The sequence below is a fragment of the Lycium ferocissimum genome, unplaced genomic scaffold (genome assembly GCF_029784015.1).
Source record: "Lycium ferocissimum isolate CSIRO_LF1 unplaced genomic scaffold, AGI_CSIRO_Lferr_CH_V1 ctg32, whole genome shotgun sequence".
Classification (NCBI taxonomy): domain Eukaryota; kingdom Viridiplantae; phylum Streptophyta; class Magnoliopsida; order Solanales; family Solanaceae; genus Lycium; species Lycium ferocissimum.
In genome coordinates, this window is record NW_026725363.1 from 205,159 (window position 1) to 228,512 (window position 23,354).

The 23,354-nt window shown below is 36.1% G+C and overlaps 2 protein-coding genes across 3 annotated transcripts; one reads left to right on the forward strand and one right to left on the reverse strand.

The window, feature by feature from the left end:
• The first annotated feature begins 1,253 nt into the window (after positions 1 to 1,253).
• LOC132043980 (outer envelope protein 64, chloroplastic) lies at positions 1,254 to 16,356 on the forward strand. 2 transcript variants are annotated; one of them, XM_059434458.1, is made up of 13 exons: positions 1,254 to 1,624; positions 3,043 to 3,195; positions 3,429 to 3,553; positions 3,838 to 3,963; positions 5,625 to 5,807; positions 5,881 to 6,007; positions 6,397 to 6,565; positions 7,445 to 7,579; positions 7,710 to 7,910; positions 8,673 to 8,800; positions 8,890 to 8,941; positions 9,409 to 9,478; positions 15,910 to 16,356. In XM_059434458.1, exons 1-13 carry the CDS (start codon positions 1,422 to 1,424, stop codon positions 15,990 to 15,992), a joined length of 1,755 nt encoding a protein of 584 aa, XP_059290441.1. In that variant the 5' UTR covers positions 1,254 to 1,421; the 3' UTR covers positions 15,993 to 16,356. The 2 variants fall into 2 exon arrangements, with proteins under 2 accessions (XP_059290441.1, XP_059290442.1); XM_059434459.1 differs by lacking the exon at positions 15,910 to 16,356 and adding an exon at positions 9,796 to 10,255.
• Positions 16,357 to 17,216: 860 nt separating this feature from the next.
• Positions 17,217 to 21,696, reverse strand: LOC132043981 (uncharacterized). Its single transcript, XM_059434460.1, has 7 exons — positions 21,127 to 21,696; positions 20,780 to 20,856; positions 19,687 to 19,749; positions 19,506 to 19,607; positions 19,175 to 19,240; positions 17,950 to 18,028; positions 17,217 to 17,815 (listed from the first exon to the last, which is right to left on the reverse strand). The coding sequence occupies exons 1-7, from the start codon at positions 21,521 to 21,523 to the stop codon at positions 17,310 to 17,312; spliced, it is 1,290 nt and encodes a 429-aa protein (XP_059290443.1). The 5' UTR covers positions 21,524 to 21,696; the 3' UTR covers positions 17,217 to 17,309.
• Positions 21,697 to 23,354: the final 1,658 nt, after the last annotated feature.

The window sequence follows — 23,354 nt, forward strand, 5'->3', positions numbered from 1 at the left end:
TGTCCTAAAACTATCCTCTTTTTAATAATATATAGATTTTACTAGTCTCTATAAACGTGCAGTTACACGTTATTTTCAATAAATTTCAATCATAGTAAAAAATATTAAATAATATCATTTGTAATTATATATATTTATTTTATGAGTAATAAAAAAATTTACTATAGAATATGATTGTATCTACTTAATACTTCTTTGAAATTGATGTTATCGATATCTATTTTTTTCTTCTTTTTCCTCATATAGAAAACATGTTATGACTCATATAGTTTGCTATTAGAGATTAAGTGACCATATATTTGTTCATTATCATTTACAGATACAAAAGTGTTGAAAATCCGTTTCGTTGTGTTGCACGCTATACTATGTAAATCATTATAAAATTGTGAACATGAGAAAGTATTTTATTTGTATATGGAAAAGAAATAAATATGTACAAAAGATTACTGCTCGAGAATCATTAAGTCGAATTCTGAATAATCCATCTTATAGAGCGCAGCATCTTCTATTATATATTTTGATTTCATTTTGTAGAAATTTGTTAAGATTTACACAGTATAGTTACCCTTTAAAGAAATAAGATCTAATACTATATTCCTAGCTAACGTATGTTTGAGTAACGTTCCTAGTGGTAATAGGATTGTGGTGAGAAAATATGGCTTGATATTGGACTTACAGAGTTATAATGATAAAGATAAATTGGTAATTGCATCTAAAAAAGAAAGAAGAGAGAGCGTGTAACGTCTTGTCAAGTGAATATCATCCACAGAGGACACGTAGGAAGCCAACATCTTTTATATACTCGAAGACCTGCTTTCAAGTAGCAAAATCATTAATGAATTCAAGAATTTGATATGTATAAATTTAAAGGTGTTAAATGCACAAAAAGAAGTGTACTTTAATTTGTTGGGTGTTTAATTAATCTTTTAATATTCTGACTTGGAGTCCGTTGGCATTAGTTACGCAGTATTCGAGTTTGATGCAAATTCATATTGGGAAGAGATTTCGAAAATTATGATATTGTCCAACAAATAATTACTTTTAATATTATTTAAGCTTTGAAAGAATATAAAATACATTTAATATTTAAAGAATATTTTGATCAAACTAATATCTATATTCGTGCTTTCAAAATAATATAAATTATTATAATAATAGAAGGATAAGTAAAAGGTTCACATACCCCCATCAACTTCTTGAATACCATTCCCCACCTCTCCGTTTCCTTCTTTCTAGGTTTCCACTGTTCTATCCTGAACCCCCCCACCCCCCCTCGAACCCACCACACCAGCATAACAATCCAAACAAAGTACTAAAAACAAACCCTTTAAACTCAATACACAAATCAGTATTATCATAAAAATTCAATCTTTGAGGAAATACAGTAATCCAATAGAGAGTTAGTTTTATTTGGTGAATAAATGGCGTCTCAGGCAGCAAATTTGTGGGTATTGTTGGGATTAGGATTGGCTGGAATACTCATAATGACAAGAAAGCTTAAGAAAGCTGTTAAAGCTGATTTTGGAGCTTTTGTTGAAAGGCTTAAGCTTTTGCCACCCCCTCAGCCACCTCCACCTAAAGCTCCTCATCTTCTTACTGGTCTTTCTTTTGCCATCTCTGATGTGTAAGCTTCTTTAATCTTATCCTTATAGTTATTTCCAGAGAATTTACTGATATGGTCTGAGAATTGGGAGCACTAGTTTTGTTCTTGTTACTGTTGCTTTTATTTGTAACTTTCTTTTGTCAGTATTAGACTTGTTGTAAAACTCTGGCCAAAAAAAGATTATTTTTTATCCTCAAATACGGCAGAATGAATGAAGAGAATCTTGAGAATTGAGTGATATGCTCTGAATTTGAGGACACTAGTTGTTGTTATTGTTACTGTTTCTTTTATCTGTAACTTTACTTTGGTACTATTATCCTCAAATATGGCAGAATGAATGAAGAGGATTTAAAGCACTAACTTTTGTGCTTGTTACTGTTTCTTTTATCTATAACTTTCTGTTGTTACTGTACAAAAAAATGATTTAATTTTTATCCTCAAATATGGCAGAATGAATGAAGAGGATTTAAAGCTCTAATTTTTGTTCTTGTTACTGTTTCTTTCTATCTATAACTTTCTGTCGTGACTATTAGACTTCTTGTTAAACTCGACCATAAAAAATTAAAAAAAAAGATTTAATTTTATCCTCAAATATGGCAGAATGAATGAATAGGATTTAAAGCACTAATTTATGTTGTTGTTACTGTTTCTTTTATCTATAACTTTCTGTTGTTACTTTTATACTTGTTGTAGTACTCGACCTGAAAAAGAAAAGATTAAATTTTTATCCTCAAATATGGCAGAATCAATGAAGAGGATTTGGATTGTTGAGTCAATTATTACATAATTTGAGATTGAGGCGCAGTTGATGTTGGGAGCACTAGTTTTTGCTCTTGTTACTGGTTCTTTTATCTGTAACTTTCTCTTGTTACTATTAGACTTGTTGGGAAACTCGACCTGAAGAAAAAGATTAAATTTTTATGCTCAAATATGGTAGAATGAGTAAAGAGGATTTTGAATACGAAAAAAGAGAATTTAGATAGCCAAAGTCAACTATTTCCTAATGATGTTTGAGTAACTATATAATCACTCTTCCTTGAGTATGAGATTGCGTTCCGCCCTTGATGACTGAAATGAATAGTCTTGTTTCAATTAGATTCTGGAAATTACATAGTTCTGTATGCTGACAATTTTGTCGTCATCGGTTTTGAGTTAATATTACTGATTTATATGATGGGTGGAGAGCCTAATTAGGGGCCTTCTTAACTTTCTTGATAAGGTTTCTAAAAAGCTAACTCTATCTGGAAAGTAGATTCTCGTTGTTGCAGCAGTTTCTGCTGTCCCAACTTCTTTTCTCATGTTTTTTACTTGTCTCATTGCTATCCGAATTTGGAGCTCTATTCGAAATTCATTTGTTTATTTGTGGGAAACAACTCTCTATTTCTTGAAATTATAATATGTTGGAACTACTGAAGTCATATTGAATTTTGATTGCCCAGATTCGATATCGATGGATTTGTGACAGGGTTTGGGAACCCAGACTGGTCAAGGACTCATGAACCTGCTAGTCAGACGTCTGCCGTGGTCTCCGTGCTTGTTGAAGGAGGAGCCACATGTACTGGAAGAACTGTTGTAGATGACATGGCATTTGGGTTTGTTCCTGAACTTTTCACTGGTTAAAGTTAAAACTGTTTTCTAAAATTGGTAGGCAACATGAAGCAGGATCCTGGATTTGAAATTTGAAAATATGTCTGGAAGTTCTAGTTTCTATTTGTTAATTCTTTGGCAAGTGACAATTCCCTTTTATGCCGTGTTACACATATTTCTTTTGCATTTTAGAATCTTTCTCGTGTTGTTGATCATTTTTGTCATCTTTACTGTACAGTATTAGTGGTGAACAGAGACATTTTGATACTCCAACAAATCCTGCTGCTCCTGCACGGATGCCAGGAGGGTCATCTAGTGGGGCTGCTGTTGCTGTGGCTGCAAATTTTGTGGATTTTTCTTTGGGTGAGTTCTTTTGCATCTCAAACTCACTTTGTCAATCTGTTGTCATTTCGTGGCTTGAGCATTCATTGCATTGTAGGTAATTTTGAGTCATAATGTAAAGAACGAGCTCCTTGGACTTTGGCTAGTGTACATTCTCTTGAACATTTGAAATCGCAACATCTTGTAGTTGTTGTTAGAACAATTACTTTCCATTCATTTGGACAGGCTATCTAATCAAGCTTCTAACTCAATCTCGATTCAGATGGTCTAACTTCTATTTTGACGAAGTACCATATGTTATCCAGGTACTGATGCTGTTGGAGGTGTGAGAGTACCTGCTGCATATTGTGGAGTTTTAGGGTTTCGGCCATCTCATGGGACTGTTTCTCACACCGGCATAATTCCTGTTTCAGCCAGTCTGGACACAGTTGGTATGTATTGTCAATGACATCTTCCATTCAGCTTGACATTTTTCACCGAAAAGTTTTGGGGTTTTTTTTTTGGGGGGGAGGGGGGCGCTTGAATAATCTGGATGTCTTTTGTTATATATATATATATATATATTCCTCATGGTTCTTCCAGTGCTAGTTGCTGTGTAAATTTTCTTTATAAGCCACCAGTGAATGACATGAACGTTATGAGTTCTCGAGTCATTTTGGTTGAAACAACAAGATTGATTGTTAATGATTTAAATTAGAATGTTCACTTTACTTTAAAATAAGAATTTAGAACGGGATGTGGGTGACTTAAACTAAAAGCCCAGTAGGTTTTATTCTAGTTCTTTGTGGCCTTTGGATATGTCGGCATCTATGTTTCTTGGATCCTTCACCCCCGGAATACTGGTGTCAATCTGACACACTACAGGATTTGTACCAGATATGGTCAAAAGTGGGGTGCTCTGACTGAATGAAAGATGGAGAATGGCAAATATTGGTGGTGTGAGAAGAGGATGAAAATAAAGATTAGAGATCTAGAGAGAGAAAGAAACTTAGTCATGTCTACTCACTCCAAATCTTCTTCTACCCGTACTTGTACTTCGTAGTATCCGTGTACCCTTATTCCTATCTGCGTCCCTAAATATTTAAATTTTCATAAATATGAGCCAGACCATTATTTCTGTACCATGGCAAATTCCATGTTACAAAAACTTGCAAGAAAGTAGACTGGGGAAATCATGGTCACCTATTTGACAAATCTTATTTTTGAGAACATGGGTTACCAAGGATGTCTTTCGGAAATGGCCTCCCTATCTTCCAAGGTAGGGGTAAGGTCTGCGTACACTTTACCCTCCCCAGACCCCACATTGTGGGATTCCACTGGGTATGTTGTTGGGGCACCAAGGATGATTTACTTTGGCAAAACTGTAGCTAATTAAATTTTAAGAACGGGGAGGAATCTGTGTATTTAGATATAATTTCTTCACATGCAGATTGGGGTTTTCTCAACTTCAAGTTGGCTAAAGTTTCTTGCATCATCTTGTTGCAAGCTATTTTCTTTCCTTATATTGGAATTCCATACAGTATTGCTCAAATGATGGTTATCTCTACTGGCTGCACATATATTCATCTAGACTGAACTTATTTTTTTTTTTCCAACTGAAAATGACTCCCGCACAAGGGGATAATTGTGATCTTTTTCATACCGAAAGGACTTTTTTTTTTTAAAAAAAACTGACATACCATAAGGACTTCATAGCTGATTTTTTTGTCTAGAGGGTAGTAATAGCTGAAGGTAATTGCATTAGCATGAGAATGCTGGCAAAGGTTTCCAACAAGTCCTTGATTTTATACTCCCGTAAGTTGCTCTTTATGGCCAGACAACAGAGGACAGCTCAAATGAAAAGCACCCGCCACCTCCAACCCGAAGAAGCAGTATGGGAAGGGCCATTAACTTCTTGAAATAGGGTTGAAGGTGGAAGGGATGTAGGTTACCATGTCAGAATTTCTCTTGATGAACAATCTTATACTGCTATTGCTAAGTCATGAATATAATTTAGGTATTTATGGATTTGCAAAATAATTAAGTTGAATGCCGTGTTTTGTTTTATATGGTGTTCTATGCTTAGCTTTTAGTGTATTTGGATAAACTGCAGGATGGTTTGCAAGAGATCCCAGCATATTGCGCCGTGTTGGTCATGTGCTGCTGCAGGTTCCATTTGCTGCTCAGCGTAATCCCAGAAATGTTGTGATAGCTGATGATTGCTTTCAGTCACTAAATTTCCCTGGTGATCGCATCAGTCAAGCAGTGACTAAAGCTGTCGAAAAGCTGTTTGGAAGTATGTGTTTGTAGTCTCTGCATCCTATAAGATTTTTTTTTCTCACACACCTTCTGAGAATCACCTCTTGCAGGACAAATCCTAAGACGTGAGAATCTGGAAGACTATTTAAAATCAAAAGTTCCAAGCTTAAAACAGTTTGCTGGCAAAAAGTCTTCATCAACAAACTTGCTAGCATATGCTATGCATATACTTAGGAGGTGAGATGTAGGTTGATGCCACAGATGTCACTAGACACATTTATTACTGGTTTGAAGCCTCTAGCATGTTGTCTGATAGAAGCTTGCAAAAGTAGTTGTGACTTTTTAGGTTTGTTTGTGTTAGTTTTGGCCACATTTTTAAAGCATATATTTGAGTCTTACTTCTTGCGTAGCTTGGTTTGGGGGTTTTTTTTTTTAGGGGGGGGGGGTTCCTGTACATGGTATGAGCTTTTGACCACAAGAAATTGCTATTGAATTTCCGGCCTAGTTCCTACTCTTTCGCATCTATTTTCGGAGCTTCTAATGTTACACACAAGTGATCTTCCTGGTGTTTCTTTTGAGTGTGGTAGTTTACCTATCTAAATTTAGTTTTTATCATTTGTGCACAGACACGAGTTCAAACAAAATCATCTGGAATGGATAAATGCCGCAAAGCCCAATCTGGACCCTGTTATTTCTGCCCAAATGAAAGGAGCGCTGGAAATCACAGATACAAATATTGATAACTGCCATACAATTAGGAACGAAATACGCTCAGCTCTAAATAATCTTTTGAAAGTAAGTAGTATTGGAGTTCATTTAGTTGATGCTGTTTCTTGCAATGGGTTGCTAAATATCTGTCCAAAGTATTATTAATATTCATTTAGTTGGATGTTTCTTTTTATGCCTGATTTCTTTTCAAACTACCTTTTGATTTGGAGGATCAAACCTCTCACAAATGCTTGTCTATGTGGATTTATGACTTTCAGCTAGTACTTTATCATATCATACTGTGAAGGTTGGTATATTTTAAGACCCCTTTTGACCATCAATTGGTGAAAATTTCTTTGCTATTTCCCTCTGTATTAGGTATTTCATGGTAAAAAATAAATACAATGTGAACTAGAGTATACTAATGTGGCTGTAGCTATGTGAATATAAATGAGAAGTTTACTGGCTGGTTTGACATATCTGCTTACTGAACACATAACATCAGGCTTGCTATTGGTGATTATAAAAGAAGTCATAAAAAACAGAGTATTTAATGAGGCTGAATCTCTGCTAGACATGGTAGAATCATTGGATAGGTGATATTTATAGCATAGGCCTACCAGAGTGTTGCCTTTTTGCTTTTTGCTGCTGAACCTAATGTAAATATTCCAGCACCTCCTTAGAAAAAATAAAAAGAACTGTTTCATGTGCTTTTTGTTCAATGAAACTCTTTTTGAGAATAAAACATTGAGACATGCATGATCTGAATACCTGTTTTATATAGTAGAGCCTCTCATCTACCTAACTAATATCTCTATCTCAGCTAATTGGATGAAAATAATATCCCATACCTTGCTGCTGTTATATCTCTGCTATTATTATGTTGAAGTAAATTTGCTGAAAATAATATCTTGATATCTCTTGTGTTATGCTGTCATCTTACTTTTGAAATAATTGTTTCAATAGGATGATGGAATTCTGGTCATCCCCACAGTTGCTGAGACTCCCCCAAAGGTTGGTGCAAAGGAGATTCAATCCGAGGACTATCAGATTAGGTCATGCTCATTTTCAAGCATAGCTAGCATGTCAGGTGGCTGTCAGGTGAATATCTCCCTCTCTCTCTCTCTGGTGCTTCTGGACCCCAAACACAGAAATTTATATTGGCCTTAGGTAGTTGATCAACCCAGCGTTCAATCAGACGTCTCTAATCCTATATGCCTCCCTATTGTAGGTCTGTGTACCAATGGGATTTCATGGTAAATGCCCAATTTCTGTGTCCTTTGTAGCAAGGCAGGGAGGTGACAGATTTTTGCTCGACACCATACAGACCATGTATGCATCTCTCCAGGAACAAGCAGAATTAGCCACAAAATCATCAGCGTCTGGTAACGCCTTGAGCAAGGAAACATCTGCCGAAATGGCTAAAGAGAAGGTACACAGATAACTTGCTGTGGATTTCCGATGGACATCGGTGTCGGTTTCTTAAATTGTCGAGTTTGCCATAACCATCTATTTTCTGTGTTTTATGTGTGAGTTTTTTTTTTAATTTGACCCTATCACTTGTTGCATTTTCCTGACCTCTCCCACTTTTAGACATCAGGCTTTCTCTCTTGGTGTCCAATATGCTCGATACTTAAACAAGTGATTAGCATTTTCATGATGGCCATTAGTTTTTTTTTTTTTTTACCAGTGCTGAAACTGTTTATCAGGACAAGAATTTGTAGGTGGGTCCTTAGCAAACAAAGTAATCGAATTTGTAGGCGGATCGAAGATCCCCTTAGCATGCTATGTCAGTTACGTGGTTCATCCTACCTCTTCATTGCCACTTCCTCAATTAGGGAACATTAGTAAATCAGTGATGTATATCCTCTCTGAAGTGACCAAGTTTCTTCAGCCATTGAGCAGACTGAAAGAATTATAGTATGGAGTCATAAGCCTTACAGCGGGAGCTCAGTGGTGTTGAGCTTGGAGCAATTTCGAGCCCAGCAGTCAGACCTTGATTGACAAATTTGAAGTGACACTAGAGCTGAGGAGTGAGAAACTTATAAATATAATTATTTAGTGGAAGTGACAAGCTAGCTTTTCGGCTAATGACACCTTCACTATTGCTTTGTTTCATCAATTTTTGGGTTATTTTGGAGCTCCCCTTAATATTCACAGATTTGGCCCTTATACTATATATAATTTTTCACAGGGTAACCAAGCCTTCAAAGAGAAACAGTGGCAGAAAGCAATTGGCTTCTACACAGAGGCTATCAAACTCAATGGTAACAGTGCGACATACTTTAGCAACAGGGCTGCAGCTCAGTTGGAGATGAGAAAGTAATTTGTTTCTCCATGTCCCCCTCTTTCTATTACTGTGCTTGTCAAATTCTTTTCTTTTAATTTTTAATTTTTAATTCTCCATCCAGTTTCCTTCAAGCTGAAGCCGATAGCAGTAAAGCCATTGATCTTGATAAAAAGGTGCTCTCTCGTACCTCACCAGCTCCCATGTGTTTAGCTAGTATAGGTTTCAGTGTAATCCATTGTTACCTAGTAACATATTACAGAAAAACTCAATTTGTTTTCTCATGGGGCGGCCTTTATTTCTTCAGCATATCGTGTGATTGAGTTCTAGTTCTCTTTAGAAACTTATTGCCTTAGTGATCCTGTAAAAGGTTGTTGTGAGGTAGAAACAGAGTTAATTATTGGTCGACTTTATTTGTTTGGGTTTGGGGGATTGGGGAAGAAGGTTTTGGGTACTGCGCTTAAGTTTGAGAAATAAGATTTATTAGTAGTGGACTTGCGTATTCTACATTCATGGTAAGCTAGTATGCCATATAAATGTGTTTTCTTTTTGAAGCTTTTGATTCTTATTTGCTTTGTTCTTGCTCTTGCTCACGTTTCTTATGCTTTTCTGAGGAGAACGTTCTTGCTTTTCTTCCCCACAGAATGTCAAGGCTTACTTAAGAAGGGGCACAGCACGGGAAATGCTGGGCTACTATAAAGAGGCTATTGAAGGTGAGTCTCAGTAACTTCAGCTGTTAATTCCTATTTTCTTCATAAGCAAACTTTACAGCTGAATCACATTTGTGGAGAAAAGTACTCTAAGATGATCTGTCAAACGGGATACTTCAACTAGGACTAATACCTAGAGCACTTTAGTTGGATTCTGAATAAGAAAAACATGTGCTAAAGATTGGTTGGCTCGAAAGAAATTGTACCCAATCCTGGGAGCAAAACTGATAGCCGGAACTCATAGATGACCGACATGTCCATCCTAAAACTTGTGTTTGCAGTGTTCTCTTACACTCTAGTTTCCTCATTATCTTTTGCAGATTTCGGATACGCACTTGTTCTTGAACCAACCAACAAAAGAGCATCTCAGTCTGCTGACAGGCTGAAGAAGTTGTTTCCATAGGTCTTTAGAAGGAAACATGTTTAGAATGATTGCTGTTGCAGAGCCCTTTTTGTGTCGAAATGGGTGATCTCAGCAGGAATATGATGAATTGAATGATTGAAAGTACGAGAAATGAAGGAAAAGCGTTGAAATTCTTCCTTGCACATGGTACTTTGAAGCTGAGGAGAGAACCCTTAGATCTTGGCATAGTTTGGTGGCTGCAGCTTAAAAATATACTAGGAGTTTTGAAGTCTAGTGCAATTTTGTTTAGTAGATATTGCATTCAAATTGTAACGTTGCGAGCTATTACTTCAGCGTTCAGCATAACCAAATTCATTTTAGTGGGAACAAACATTATTCTGAGGTACTAAACACGGAATTAAAGCACTCTTGAGGTATGCATGGGAAGCAAGGTCGCCTTCTCGTTCCTAGAACTTCTAGTGGATAACTGTCCTGAAATATGGGCTTTTGGGCAGAACAATGTATTCCTGTGGTCAGAAAAGAAGGATAAATTCAACTGGGTCAATGTTGTTGTTGGGTGTTGCACAATGAAGTGGTTTGAGGACATTTGAGTTTTAATAGGCTTCTATGCTTTATTGAATAAAAAATTATATAAGCCCCGACAAATGTGTGTGCGAGCGTTCACTTGCCAGCGTTATAAGGCTTTTGATGTTAGTGCACTACTCTATTCTAATTTATAACGCAATGTTTGATTGGCTGTGGTGTAAGAGAAAAAAATTGAAGCGTATGGTTTAAAACAGGCCATAGACATTTGTATAGGAGGGTAAAACAAGAAATTTAAGGTTTAATTATTGTTAGATAAGTGGGATATTTTCTGGGATAAATTAAAAAAGAAAGTATGATACATAAATTGGGACATATGGAGTATTATAAAAGATACCAAACCATTCTTGAAACCAAAATCGACTTTTGTGACCCCAGCTGGTGATCATTGCAGTCTCACCAGCAATCTAAGTCACGACCAGATGTCGAGATCCGATGTTCGATAGAATATCTTCAAACGAAGTTATTTCTAAAATAATTCATTGATAATGTTGATGGTGGTGGTTATCATGAACTAGGTACGTCAAAATAGTATAAAGTGGAGTACTTTACTATGCATTCCAACTGACGATAATGAAAAAATAGGGATGTCAAAAATAGAAAGGACTTAGATCACACTTGACAGGAATTTTGAGAACTACTTTTATTAGAGTTAACTGGATATAAAACCAACGTAAACAAAAAGTGACCAAAATCTTTTTAAGTACAGTTCATTCATCATCGTCATCGCAGGCAAACAGTTCATCAAGTTGATCATCTGTCCATTGAGGCAGTGACACCTTCGAAGCAATTGGTTGTCTATGATCCTTGAATTCATCAGGTGCCGGAATTTCTGGATCAAAGTGGTTCTTTGTAGGATACCCTGAGAATACTCTCCCATTTGCTGATCATTATTTTCATTAAGAGTGCCTCTATTTCTAACTGTTCCAGCAAATCCTTTCGCACTACTCTGTCTCTGATCGAGACATTCTCTGTTTACCACGGAGGTCTTTGTAAAGGCACTACTATTGTTGCATAGGTAGCTAGTTGGAGCTAGATTTTCCTTCTCCATTTGAATCTCGTTATGCAAACTTCCACCTGCAGACACGCACTCTATGGTCCTATCGTCTAGGATTTCTTCAATTGTTTCTTTGTCTGGAATGGAAATCCTCTGCGGTGCGCTAGCTTTTCCAGCAGAGGCTGATGCTGCTAATTTTATGTGATAATAATTAGACAGGATACTAGAAACCTTTCTTATAAACCATTGATAGTGCAACAGTCTAAAGAAAATGTTCCTAATTTAGAGACTTGTCATAGTTCATAATAAAAAGAAATATCAACCCTTACCACTTTCAGGATCACTGTAATTGACTTCATATGCTGCTAGGCTGTTCGCAAATGGAGGTCCACTTTCTTTGCAGAAAACCTGCAGGTAGGGCACTTAAAGCTCTTAGGAGTATACTCAAAGCTTTATCAATCATGATACAAGATTGACAATTTTTTACAGCGTTCTTATGTACTTACAAGATTATGAACCTTGTATGGTACCCGGTGGAAGTGCATATGAGGCTAAAGTGCTCACTGTACAATATCAAATTAGAGGATACAAGACAAATAACACCAACTTCCAGTAGTCTTCATCTGATAGCCTTGCGGGCAAGTGAAAGATCTAAAACTCTTGCATACAATTCCTTTGTTACTTGCAGATGTTTTATATTGAGTTATTGTAGTATCTAAGAGCAAAGCAGAGAGAGAGAGAGAGAGAGAGAGAGAGAGCACTAGAGAATGCTCAGGATGAAGGGAGATATATACATATTGACAGAGTCATGTCTCAGGCAACTACATCCATTACATGGACAAAGTAACATAACCACATATGCAGACAATTCAAGCACGCAGATGTATGGAGATTACAAAAAAATAAATGGTGATAATGTCATTTCCACCAAATCCTTTTCTACATCTACTGTATCCAATTATGCAAGTTGCACTAAGAAGAAATGAGCTCAATTGCCAAACACAACATTATCCACATAAAGCATGTGGAGCGATAATAAATGATTGGCTACATATGATGAGAAGCACCTATATAACATTTTTGGCAGTGATTGATGTTTCGTAAAATGAAATTAACCAAGTCTATGATCATTTAAGGGTCAACATGCAGGAGATGGACATTTTACGAAAAGCATTCCTAATGGAACCACGTTTTTCATCCCTAAAACACAACTTTTGACTTAGAACTACAGTAATCTCAGCTTTGCAGTTACAAAAACTTCTCAGGTACACGGTGCATGAAGGGGAAGCAGCTGGTTCAGCTAATTAGAACAGGCATATAACTTCAAGAAACAAATTGAAAAAATAAAAATAAAATAATCTCACTTTTATTTAATCTTGTTCCTGAAAGATTGAAGTCAATGATAGCAATGTATGGATGTAATGATTGCTGTTTCACAATAGTAGGCTAAGCATGTGTCTTATAAAAAATAAGAGGCAAAGCATGCACGCCTTTGTCAGGTTCCCCAGTGTTATGTTAAGATAATATGCTGAGCTTGAAGGGCAAAACACTGCAACCTGGATTCCAATATTAGGTGAATGGTTTTAAAGTAATGTGAAAATATTACACGTCAATTATGTTTTGGAGATCTTGGAAGATATAACAGGGAGAAGACAAGTGAGAGATAATAATGTGGGAATGACCCTCCACCTTCAACCAGGAGTTTGAGGCTTCGAGTCTTGAACATGTCAAAGGAAAAAAAGGATTGTAGCAGGAAGAACCTTTTGCAGTATCAAAACTGAGCCAATGCAAATGTCCTTTCCATACTGACTTTCGCTAAGTACTTTGTGATGAATACTAGAACCAATTGAACCTGTAGGATCCTAAATTTGGAACTAATCAAATCAGTTGCAACTTGCAAACTTCTTTTAACTGATATCAACATTATGCTAAAAAGAACTATACCTTCAAAGTCACCATCAGACCACCAAGACCATTCTGTGTGCAAGACTTAACAACTGCCACAACCTATGAAAACAATAATTGCCAGGAGTAAGAGCCATTGCAGAAAAGTAGTTAACCATACTAAACAGAGGCGGACCCAGGATTTTAAGATAGCGGCGGCACCATTATCTTGACATAAACTCCAACAAAAAATTTAATGACGACTGAGGGATAATACCGTATCGGACCGGTCATTAATAGCGTAGCAGTGGCGAAAATACAAGTATATAGGTCAAATATGTGTAATAAATAAAATTTAATACAGTGAAGCAAATGAAAGAGATAGCTCAGTGGCTAAGGTTGTGCAACATGTGGTGACAGTGCAGGTTCAAATCTGGGTAAGCTCATTTAACGCTTATTGTTTTCCTAAAAATAGGCTCAAAAAAATAATTAAAAGTGACATTCGGGTTCGATCTGAGGTGACAAGTAAAGGAAACAATAATTGCAACCAACGTACCCCAAAGACAATTTCATTTGTTAGAGTGCACAATTAAATATATAATAATTTATCAAGGTATATACACATATACACATACATAATTTTTTCCGAAGACGTGCACTCCCACCCACCCATTTCGGTCCGCCTCTGACAGTGGCGGACCTACGTGTGGGGATATAGGTGCTTCAGCACCCATTGACTTTGGCCAAATCACTATGTTTATCCATAGATAATACTTAAAAGGTCTATAAAATGGCCATGAGCACCCATTATAACTGTGAAATTTATACTAAAATTATTTAAGCACCTACAACATATAAATCCTGGATCCGCCACTGAATTGTACTGAATAATAGAAGTCAAAAAGACTTTTGAATTCTTTATGGCTCACTAACATTTATCTCATCATATATTTTTGCCACTCCCAAAATGAAAAATAAGTTATCACAAGAACTTAACCATCTATAGTTGGTAGTTCCCACTGTTACGCATTGTGTCAAGCGTAAAATTGCTTAAATTAAAACTTCCTTTAGATTATCAGAAACTTGTGTAGTGATACAGTCTGAGGGACCTGGTATTTCAACTATTGTCTCAGTTCTTTCTGGAAAATATCGTTCTTGTATTCACTTTTCTAATACTCCCTTTGTTCCTTGATAGACACTAGTAATATTTGGGGGGTCAAATACGTTTTTCTTTGACTACTATTTCTGTACATCTTTTGAAAAAAATTAGTTATAAAAGGCTAGCACATACCTTTTATTCAGTTTTTTTTTTTTTTTTAATTTTTTTTTTTTATGACAAGGTAACCCGCGATTCTTGCTGCCCTTTGGGTCAGCACACTGTAAGCCCCGCTCCTGTGCAATAGCCCACAAATCACGCAGGAGAGGTAACTCGCACTAAGCAAGCCATGTGCGACGAGCTCGACCCAAAAGGCAAATCCCCCACTTTCGTAGGCAGGGGGTTTAGAAACCTTTTATTCTGTTTCTAAGCATGTAAATTTTATTTTGAGAAATAAAATGAAATGAATGTCTCCAAACTGAGACTGAAAATTGATTAGTTTAACCTCATACTCGAGAAGGGGCGGAGGTAGAAGCTCGGATATCGGTTCAATCGAAATCAACAGCTTTTTGCTCAAATGGTTTATTTATGTTACGAAATTCATTAAATATGCATACATCTTAGATTTAGAAACAAGTAATTAGCACTAGAAATCTTCATTCTAAAATCCTTAACCCATAAACTTAAAATCCCGGCTACCCTCCTATGTACTCAAGCTGGGTAGTTACCTATATTTTCTAGTGATGCCTTTATCCATGAATCGAGTATGAAAAAAAGTGACAATACCTGATCAACCCTAGCAGCATTTAGGCATTTATTAACAGAGCTCAAAGGCGTACATTGTATTTTCCCGTTCTCCTCACCTGAATAAACATAAATGTACACCTAATCCATGAATAAAAAACGAAAAACAATAGTACTCCCTCCGTTCACTTCTACTTGTCAAGCTTTGCTTCTCGAGAGTCAATTACTACGTGAATTTTGACCAACATTTTAAGATGTATTTTTTTCATCATATTAATATGAGAAGAGTTTCAACTTTTTATATAGTTTTAGAACATCTAAATTTTAATTAAAACATTAAAGATTAGTCAAATTGACTCTCGAGAGCGTACAAGTGAACTGACGCATTAATACCTACAAGCAAAAGCTAAAAACCCTAACATCCATACCAACAAAGAGGCTATTGAAGGTGAGTCTCAGTAACTGCAGCTGTTAATTCCTATTTTCTTCATAAGCAAACTTTACAGCTGAATCACATCTGTGGAGAAAAGTACTCTGAAGATGGTCTATCAAACGGGCTACTTCAACTAGGACTAATACCTAGAGCACTTTAGTTGGATTCTGAATTAAGAAAAACATGTGCTAAAGATTGGTTGGCTCGAAAGAAATTGTACCCAATCCTGGGAGCAAAACTGATAGCCGGAACTCAGAGATGACCGACGTGTCCATCCTAAAACTTGTGTTTGCAGTGTTCTCTTACACTATAGTTTCCTTATTATCTTTTGCAGATTTCAGATACGCACTTGTTCTTGAACCAACCAACAAAAGAGCATCTCAGTCTGCTGACAGGCTGAAGAAGTTGTTTCCATAGGTCTTTAGAAGGAAACATGTTTAGAATGATTGCTGTTGCAGAGCCCTTTCTGTGTCGAAACGGGTGATCTCAGCAGGAATATGATGAATTGGATGATTGAAAGTACGAGAAATGAAGGAAAGGCGTTGAAATTCTTCCTTGCACATGGTACTTTGAAGATGAGGAGCGACTCCTTAGATATCGGCATATTTTGGTGGCTGCAGCTTAAAAATATACTAGGAGTTTTGAAGTGTAGTGCAGTTTTGTCTAGTAGATACTGCATTCAAATTGTAACGTTGGCTATTACTTCATCGTTCAGCATAACCAAATTCATTTTTTTTGGAATAAACGTTATTCTGAAGTACTAAACCCAAATTAAAGCACTCTTGAGGTATGCATGGGAAGCAAGGTCATCTTCTCGTTCCTACAACTTCTAGCTGATAACTATCCTGAAAGATGGGCTTTTGGGCAGAACAATATATTCCTGTGGTCTCAGGAGAAAAGAGAGATAAATTCAACTGGGCCAATGTTATGGTTGGGTGTTGCACAATGAAGTGGTTTGAGGACATGAGTTTTAATAGGCATCTATGCTTTATTGAGGAAAAAAAATTATATAAGCTCCGACAAACGTGTGTGTGAGCGTTCACTTGCCAGCGTTATAAGATGTCAGTGCACTACTCTATCCTAATTTATAACGCAATGTTTGATTGGCTGTGGTGTTAAGAGAAAAAAATTGAAACTTATGGTTTAAAACCGGTCATAGACATTTGTATAGGAGGGTAAAACAAGAAATTTTTAGGTTTAATTAATGTTAGATAAGTAGGATAATTTCTGGAATAAATTAAAAAAGAAAAGTATGATACATAAATAGAATTTTTTTAATGTGTCACACACAACTAACAGTAGTTGTGTGAAGCTCTATTTTGTGAGAGAAAAAAATGACCTAAAATTTGTATATCCTGTGGTGTAAGAGGAGATAAATTCATGTTTTTTGTTGCACTCATGAGTTTTACAAAATCTATGCTTTATTCACACAATTATATAAGCTCTGACAAAGTTGTGTGAGTTCACTTGCCACGTTATGATAAAATCCTTTTCCTGATGTGTTAAGAGAAAAAATTGAAACTTAGGGTTACCATGAACTAGGTACGTCAAAATAGTATAAAGTGGAGTACGTTATTATGCTTTCCAACTGACGATGATGAAAAAATAGGGATGTCAAAAATAGAAAGGACTAGATCACACTTTACAGGAATTTTGAGAACTACTTTCATTAGAGTTAACTGGATATAAAACTAACGTAAACAAAAAGTGACCAAAATCTTTTTAAAGTACAGTTCATTCATCATCGTCATCGCAGGCAAACAGTTCATCAAGTTGATCATCTGTCCATTGAGGCAGTGACACCTTCGAAGCAATTGGTTGTCTATGATCCTTGACTTCATCAGGTACCGGAATTTCTGGATCAAAGTGGTTCTTTGTTGGACTATCTCTTTTGTTCCCCGGCATGAGGATACCCTCAGAATACTCTCCCATTTGCTGGTCATTATTTTCATTAAGAGTGCCTCTATTTATAACTGCTCCATCAAATTCTGTCGCACTAGTCCGTCTCTGATCGAGACATTCTCTGCTTACCGCGGAGGTCTTTGTAAAGGCACTACTATTGTTGCATAGGTAGCTATTTGGAGCTAGATTTTCCTTCTCCATTTGAATCTCGTTATGCAAACTTCCACCTGCAGACATGCACTCCATGGTCCTATCGTCTAGGATTTCTTCAATTGTTTCTTTGTCTGGAAAGGAAATCCTCTGCAGTGCGCTAGCTTTTCCAGCAGAGGCTGATGCTGTAATTTTATATGAATAATTAGCCAGGATACTAGAAACCTTTCTTATAAACCATTGATAGTGCAACAGTCTAAAGAAAATGTTCCTAATATACAGACTTGTCATAGTTCATAATAAAAAAGAAATATCAACCTACCACTTTCAGGATCACTGTAATTGACTTCATATGCTGCTAGGCTGTTCGCTAATGGAGGTCCACTTTCTTTGCAGAAAACCTGCAGGTAGTGCACTTAAAGCTCTTAGGATTATACTCAAAGCTTTATCAATCATGAATCATGATACAAGATTGACAATTTTTTTACAGCGTTCTTATGTCCTTACAAGATTATGAACCTTATATGGTACCCAGTGGAAATGCATATGAGTCTAAAGTGCTCACTGTACAATATCAAATTAGAGGATACAAGATAAATAACACCAACTTCCAGTAGTCTTCGTCTGATAGCCTTACGGGCAAGTGAAAGATCTAAAACTCTTGCATACAATTCCTTTGTTACTTGTAGATGTTTTATATTGAGTTATTGTAGTATCTAAGAGCAAAGCAGAGACAGAGAGAGCACTAGAGAATGCTAGCTCACGATGAAGGGAGATATAATCATATACATATTGACAGAGTCATGTCTCAGGCAACTACATCCATTACACGGACAAAGTAACAAAACCACATATGCAGACAATTCAAGCACGCAGGTGTATGGAGATTACAAACAAATAAATGGTGATAGTGTCATTTCCACCAAATCCTTTTCTACATCGACTTCGACTGTATCCAATTATGCAAGTTGCACTAAGAAGAAATGAGCTCAATTGACATTGAAGACATGAAGTTTTCAGTGTTTGTTTAACTTGAATTTACAAACACAGCATTATCCACATAAAGCATGTTGAGCGATAATAAATGATTGGCAACATAGGGACCTGATGAGAAGCACCTATATAACATTTTTGGCAGTGATTGATGTTTCATAAAATGAAATTAACCAAGTCTATGATCATTTAAGGGTCAACATGCAGGAGATGGACATTTTACGAAAAGCATTCCTAATGGAACCATGTTTTTCATCCCTAAAACACAACTTTTGACTTAGAACTACAGGAATCTCAGCTTTGCAGTTACAAAAACTTCTCAGGTACACGGTGCATGAAGGGGAAGTAGCTGGTTCAGCTAGTTAGAACAGGTATATAACTTCAAGAAACAAATTGAAAAAAATGCTCACATTTATTTAATCTTGTTCCTGAAAGATTGAAGTCAATGATAGCAATACATGGATGTAATGATTGAAACTGATGTAATGGTTGCTGTTTCACAATAGTAGGCTAAGCATGTGTCTTATAAAAAATAACAAGCAAAGCATGCACACCTTTGTCAGGTTCCCCAGTGTTATGTTAAGATAATATGCTGAGCTTGAAGGGCTAAACACTGCAACCTGGATTCCAATATTAGGTCAATGGTTTTTAAGTATGTGAAAATATTACACGTCAATTATGTTTTGGAGATCTTAGAAGATATAACAGAGAGAAGACAAGTGAGAGAAAATAATGTGGGAAGGACCCTCCACCTTCAACAAAGAGTTCTAGGCCTCGAGTAAAAGAGAGCCCAGTGGGATAAGGCCAAAACTGTTGACTCCCGGGAAGGAGTTTAGAGGTGGGTTTGAACATGTCAAAAAGAGGATGGATAGTAACAGGAAGAACCTTTTGCAGTATCAAAACTGAACCAATGCAAATATCCTTTCCGTGCGGACTTTCGCTAAGTACTTTTTGATGAATGCTAGCACCAATTGAACCTGTAGGATCCTAAATTTGGAACTAAGAAAATCAGTTGCAACTTGCACACTTTTCACTGTTATCAACATTATGCTCAAAAGAACTATACCTTCAAAGTCACCATCAGACCACCAAGACCATTCTGTGTGCAAGACTTAACAACTGCCACAACCTATGAAAACAATAATTGCCAGGATTAAGAGCCAATCGCCGAAAAGTAGTTAATCGTACTGAATAATAGAAGCCAAAAAGACTTCTGAACTCTTTATGGTTTACTAACTTTTATCTCATCATATATTTTTGCCACTCCCAAAATGAAAAATAAGTAATCACAACAACTTAACCATCTATATTTGGTAGTTCCCACTGTTACGCATTGGGTCAAGCGTAAAATTGCTTAAATTAAGACTTCCTTAGTTCCTTTAGATTATCAGAAACTTGTGTAGTGATACGGTCTGAGGGACCTAGTATTTCAACTATTGTCTCAGTTCTTTCTGGAAAAGATCGTTCTTGTATTCACTTTTCTAATACTCCCTTTGTTCCTTGATAGACACTAGTAATATTTGGGGGTCAAATATGTTTTTCTTTGACAACTATTTCTGTACGTCTTTCGAAAATAATTAGTTATAAAAGGCTAGCACATAACCTTTTATTCAGTTTTTTTTTTTTTATGACAAGGGAACCCGCAGCTGCTGCCCTTTGAGTGCTAACACTCCTGTGCAATAGCCTGCAAACCACATAGGAGAGGTAACCCGCACTAGGCAAGCCATGTGCGACGAGTTCGACCCAGAAGGCAATCCCCTACTTTCGTAGGCAGGGGTTTAGAAACCTTTTATTCAGTTTCTAAGCCTGTAAATTTTATTTTGAGAAATAAAATGAAATGAATGTCTCCAAACTGAGACTGAAAATTGATTAGTTTAACCTCATACTCGAGAAGGGGCGGAGGTAGAAGCTCAGATACTGGTTCAACTGAAATCAACAGCTTTTGCTCAAATGGTTTATTTATGTTACGAAATTCATTAAATATGCATACATCTTAGATTTAGAAACAAGTAATTAGCACTAGAAATCTTCATTCTAAAATCCAGAACCCATAAACTTAAAATCCCGGCTACCCTCCTATGTACTCAAGCTGGGTAGTTACCTATATTTTCTAGTGATGCCTTTATCCATGAATCGAGTATGAAAAAAAGTGACAATACCTGATCAACCCTATCAGCTTTTAGGCATTTATTAACAGAGCTCAAAGGCGTACATTGTATTTTCCCGTTCTCCTCACCTGAATAAACATCAATGTACACCTTATCCATGAATAAAAAACAAAAAACAATAGTACTCCCTCCGTTCACTTCTACTTGTCAAGCTTTGCTTCTCAAGAGTCAATTAGTACATGAATTTTGACCAACATTTATAGTATTTTTATATAGTTTTAGAACATCTAAATTTTAATTAAAACATTGAAGATTAGTCAAATTGACTCTCGAGAGCGTACAAGTGAACTGACGCATTAATACCTACAAGCAAAAGCTAAAAACCCTAACATCCATACCAACAAATTCAAGAGCACAAAGCCATGGATTGGATTGAAAATCGTAGTCAAAATGGGACGATTTTTCAACAGCTCTCCTAACATACTCTTGAGTAGGTATCGTATTATCTCCTTGAGAAGAAGACATTGAATTATGAGATTGACGATCGTGTGTACGTTGTTGCATTGCAGCTTGTACCGCACCTGCTGGTCCGGGAATTATGCGTTGTTGTGGCGGCGATTGTAACTGATTATTATGAGAATTTTCTGACTGTGAGATTTCGAGTGTCTGAGAAGGCGGCGGAGAAGATGACGTGGAGGTGGAGAGATTAGGGTTTTGGTGGAGTCGTCGTTTACAAGGGCGGAGAAGAGAGTGGAGATCGGAATCGTCTACATCCAGTGCTTCCCATGGCTCCATTTTTTTGGAGTGTCTTCTTCTTTTGGAGGGAAAATCTGTAAAGGCTTAACGGGATGGGTTTTCTTTGAATTGGATTGGATTTTGGCCCATGGAATTGAGTCTAATTGGCCCGGTGAAGGATAGCCCAATAGGCTATGACGGTTGCAAGGGGTCACTTGCACTTTTGTCTCTATTTTGTGCTGGTCTTTAATTTTTGTCCTCAAGCCAAATAAATTTTTCGCGGGACATAAATTTTATTCCCTCATCCTTAAAAAAACCTTATGACCCGCTAGGCATGAGTTTGATTTTGAATAGCAAAAATTAAATACCAGCCCATTTGAAGGACAAACTGTGCAATTTCTTGTATGACGGTTGCAAGTCAATCCATAAGTACGTAATTCCGGTTCTATTTTATTTTTTCAATATATAAAAATAATATTTTTCTTTTACTTGTTCATTTTAGCAAATTAAGAGAAAAATAATTATTTCTTAAATTTTACTCATATTTTGAAGTAACTATTTTTCAAACTTATTGAAGTAGTCATAATCAAATTTGAAATTTTGTAAGCCTGATTAATAAGGCAACTTAGTAAAATAAACACTAAGGGAGCTCAAAATGCAAATTGGATAACTAAAAAAAACGAAGGGAATGAAAAATTGACTCAACTCAATCCAAGAATACCGATGACTAGATTTGTGAAAATGACTCAACTCACATATGTTGATAATGTAAAAATATGTTTACGCCATCAGTTATAATCAGTAACATGCATATATAGCAACTATTTCTTTATTTTCTTCTGTTATGTTGCTTTCTGATTTGAATTTTGAACTACCATTGATCGGATTGGGATGCTTAATTCAACTTCATTAGAGATAAAGTAATCAATTGGCTCGTTTTCTATTGATAAAGAAAGTTACACGCGGCTGGCTATTGGTGGCAACCCCACCTAAAATTAGTCAAAACGCCAACATATTATCCAATAATGTGCAAAGTAGTGGTGGCCCTGTGCAGTATAGGTCCAACTACGTACGATAATGTGGGGCCGATTTGCTTGATTGTTTGTTAGCTGTAACACGTACTTATCAGAGAAAAATCAATTTATCAACAATAATTTCGTTTTAAATTGAATCTTTCTGAAACTGCCTTTTCCAGTTGATGAGCGTATTGTATAATTGTATCCTTCGATTTTTATTCCTTTTCTCTAAATAGGCGTTTGGACATGCGATTTCATGTCATGAGATAAAATTTCAAATTATTTAAAAAGCCATGATTTAGAATTTTCAAGTCATGATTTCAAAAATTTTAAATGTAAAACTTAACTCATAAGTTTATATTTTGTAAAAAAAGACCCATAATTTGGTAGATATTTTTAACAATTGCTCCCCCAACCATTTACTAGCCTATTAACTTCTACCAACCTTTGTTTATGTTCTATGTGTTTCCAAAGACATTACCACATTAATAAATTAGCTGGCTTTATGTTCAGTAACAATCAGCCCAACCTCTGTAAAATGAGTAACCAAATGCCCATCATTTCCTTCTATGTAGTAATATAGTATATCTATGTAGTAATATAAACTTATCCGTAAGAATTTCTGTAAAATGAGTAACCAAATGTCCATCATTTCCTTCTATGTAGTAATATAAACTTATCCATAAGAATTGGGAAATTTTGATAAAATTGTATAAGAATTGAGAAATTTTGATAGTTTTCACAACTTGTAGAGTTTTCAGATCTATAAGAAAAAATACAACTTAAGAAATTCAAATTGTATGTCCAAACATGGTTTCAAATCATGATTCATCTCATGATTTCAAATTATGTCCAAACAGCTCCTAAAGTTCTTG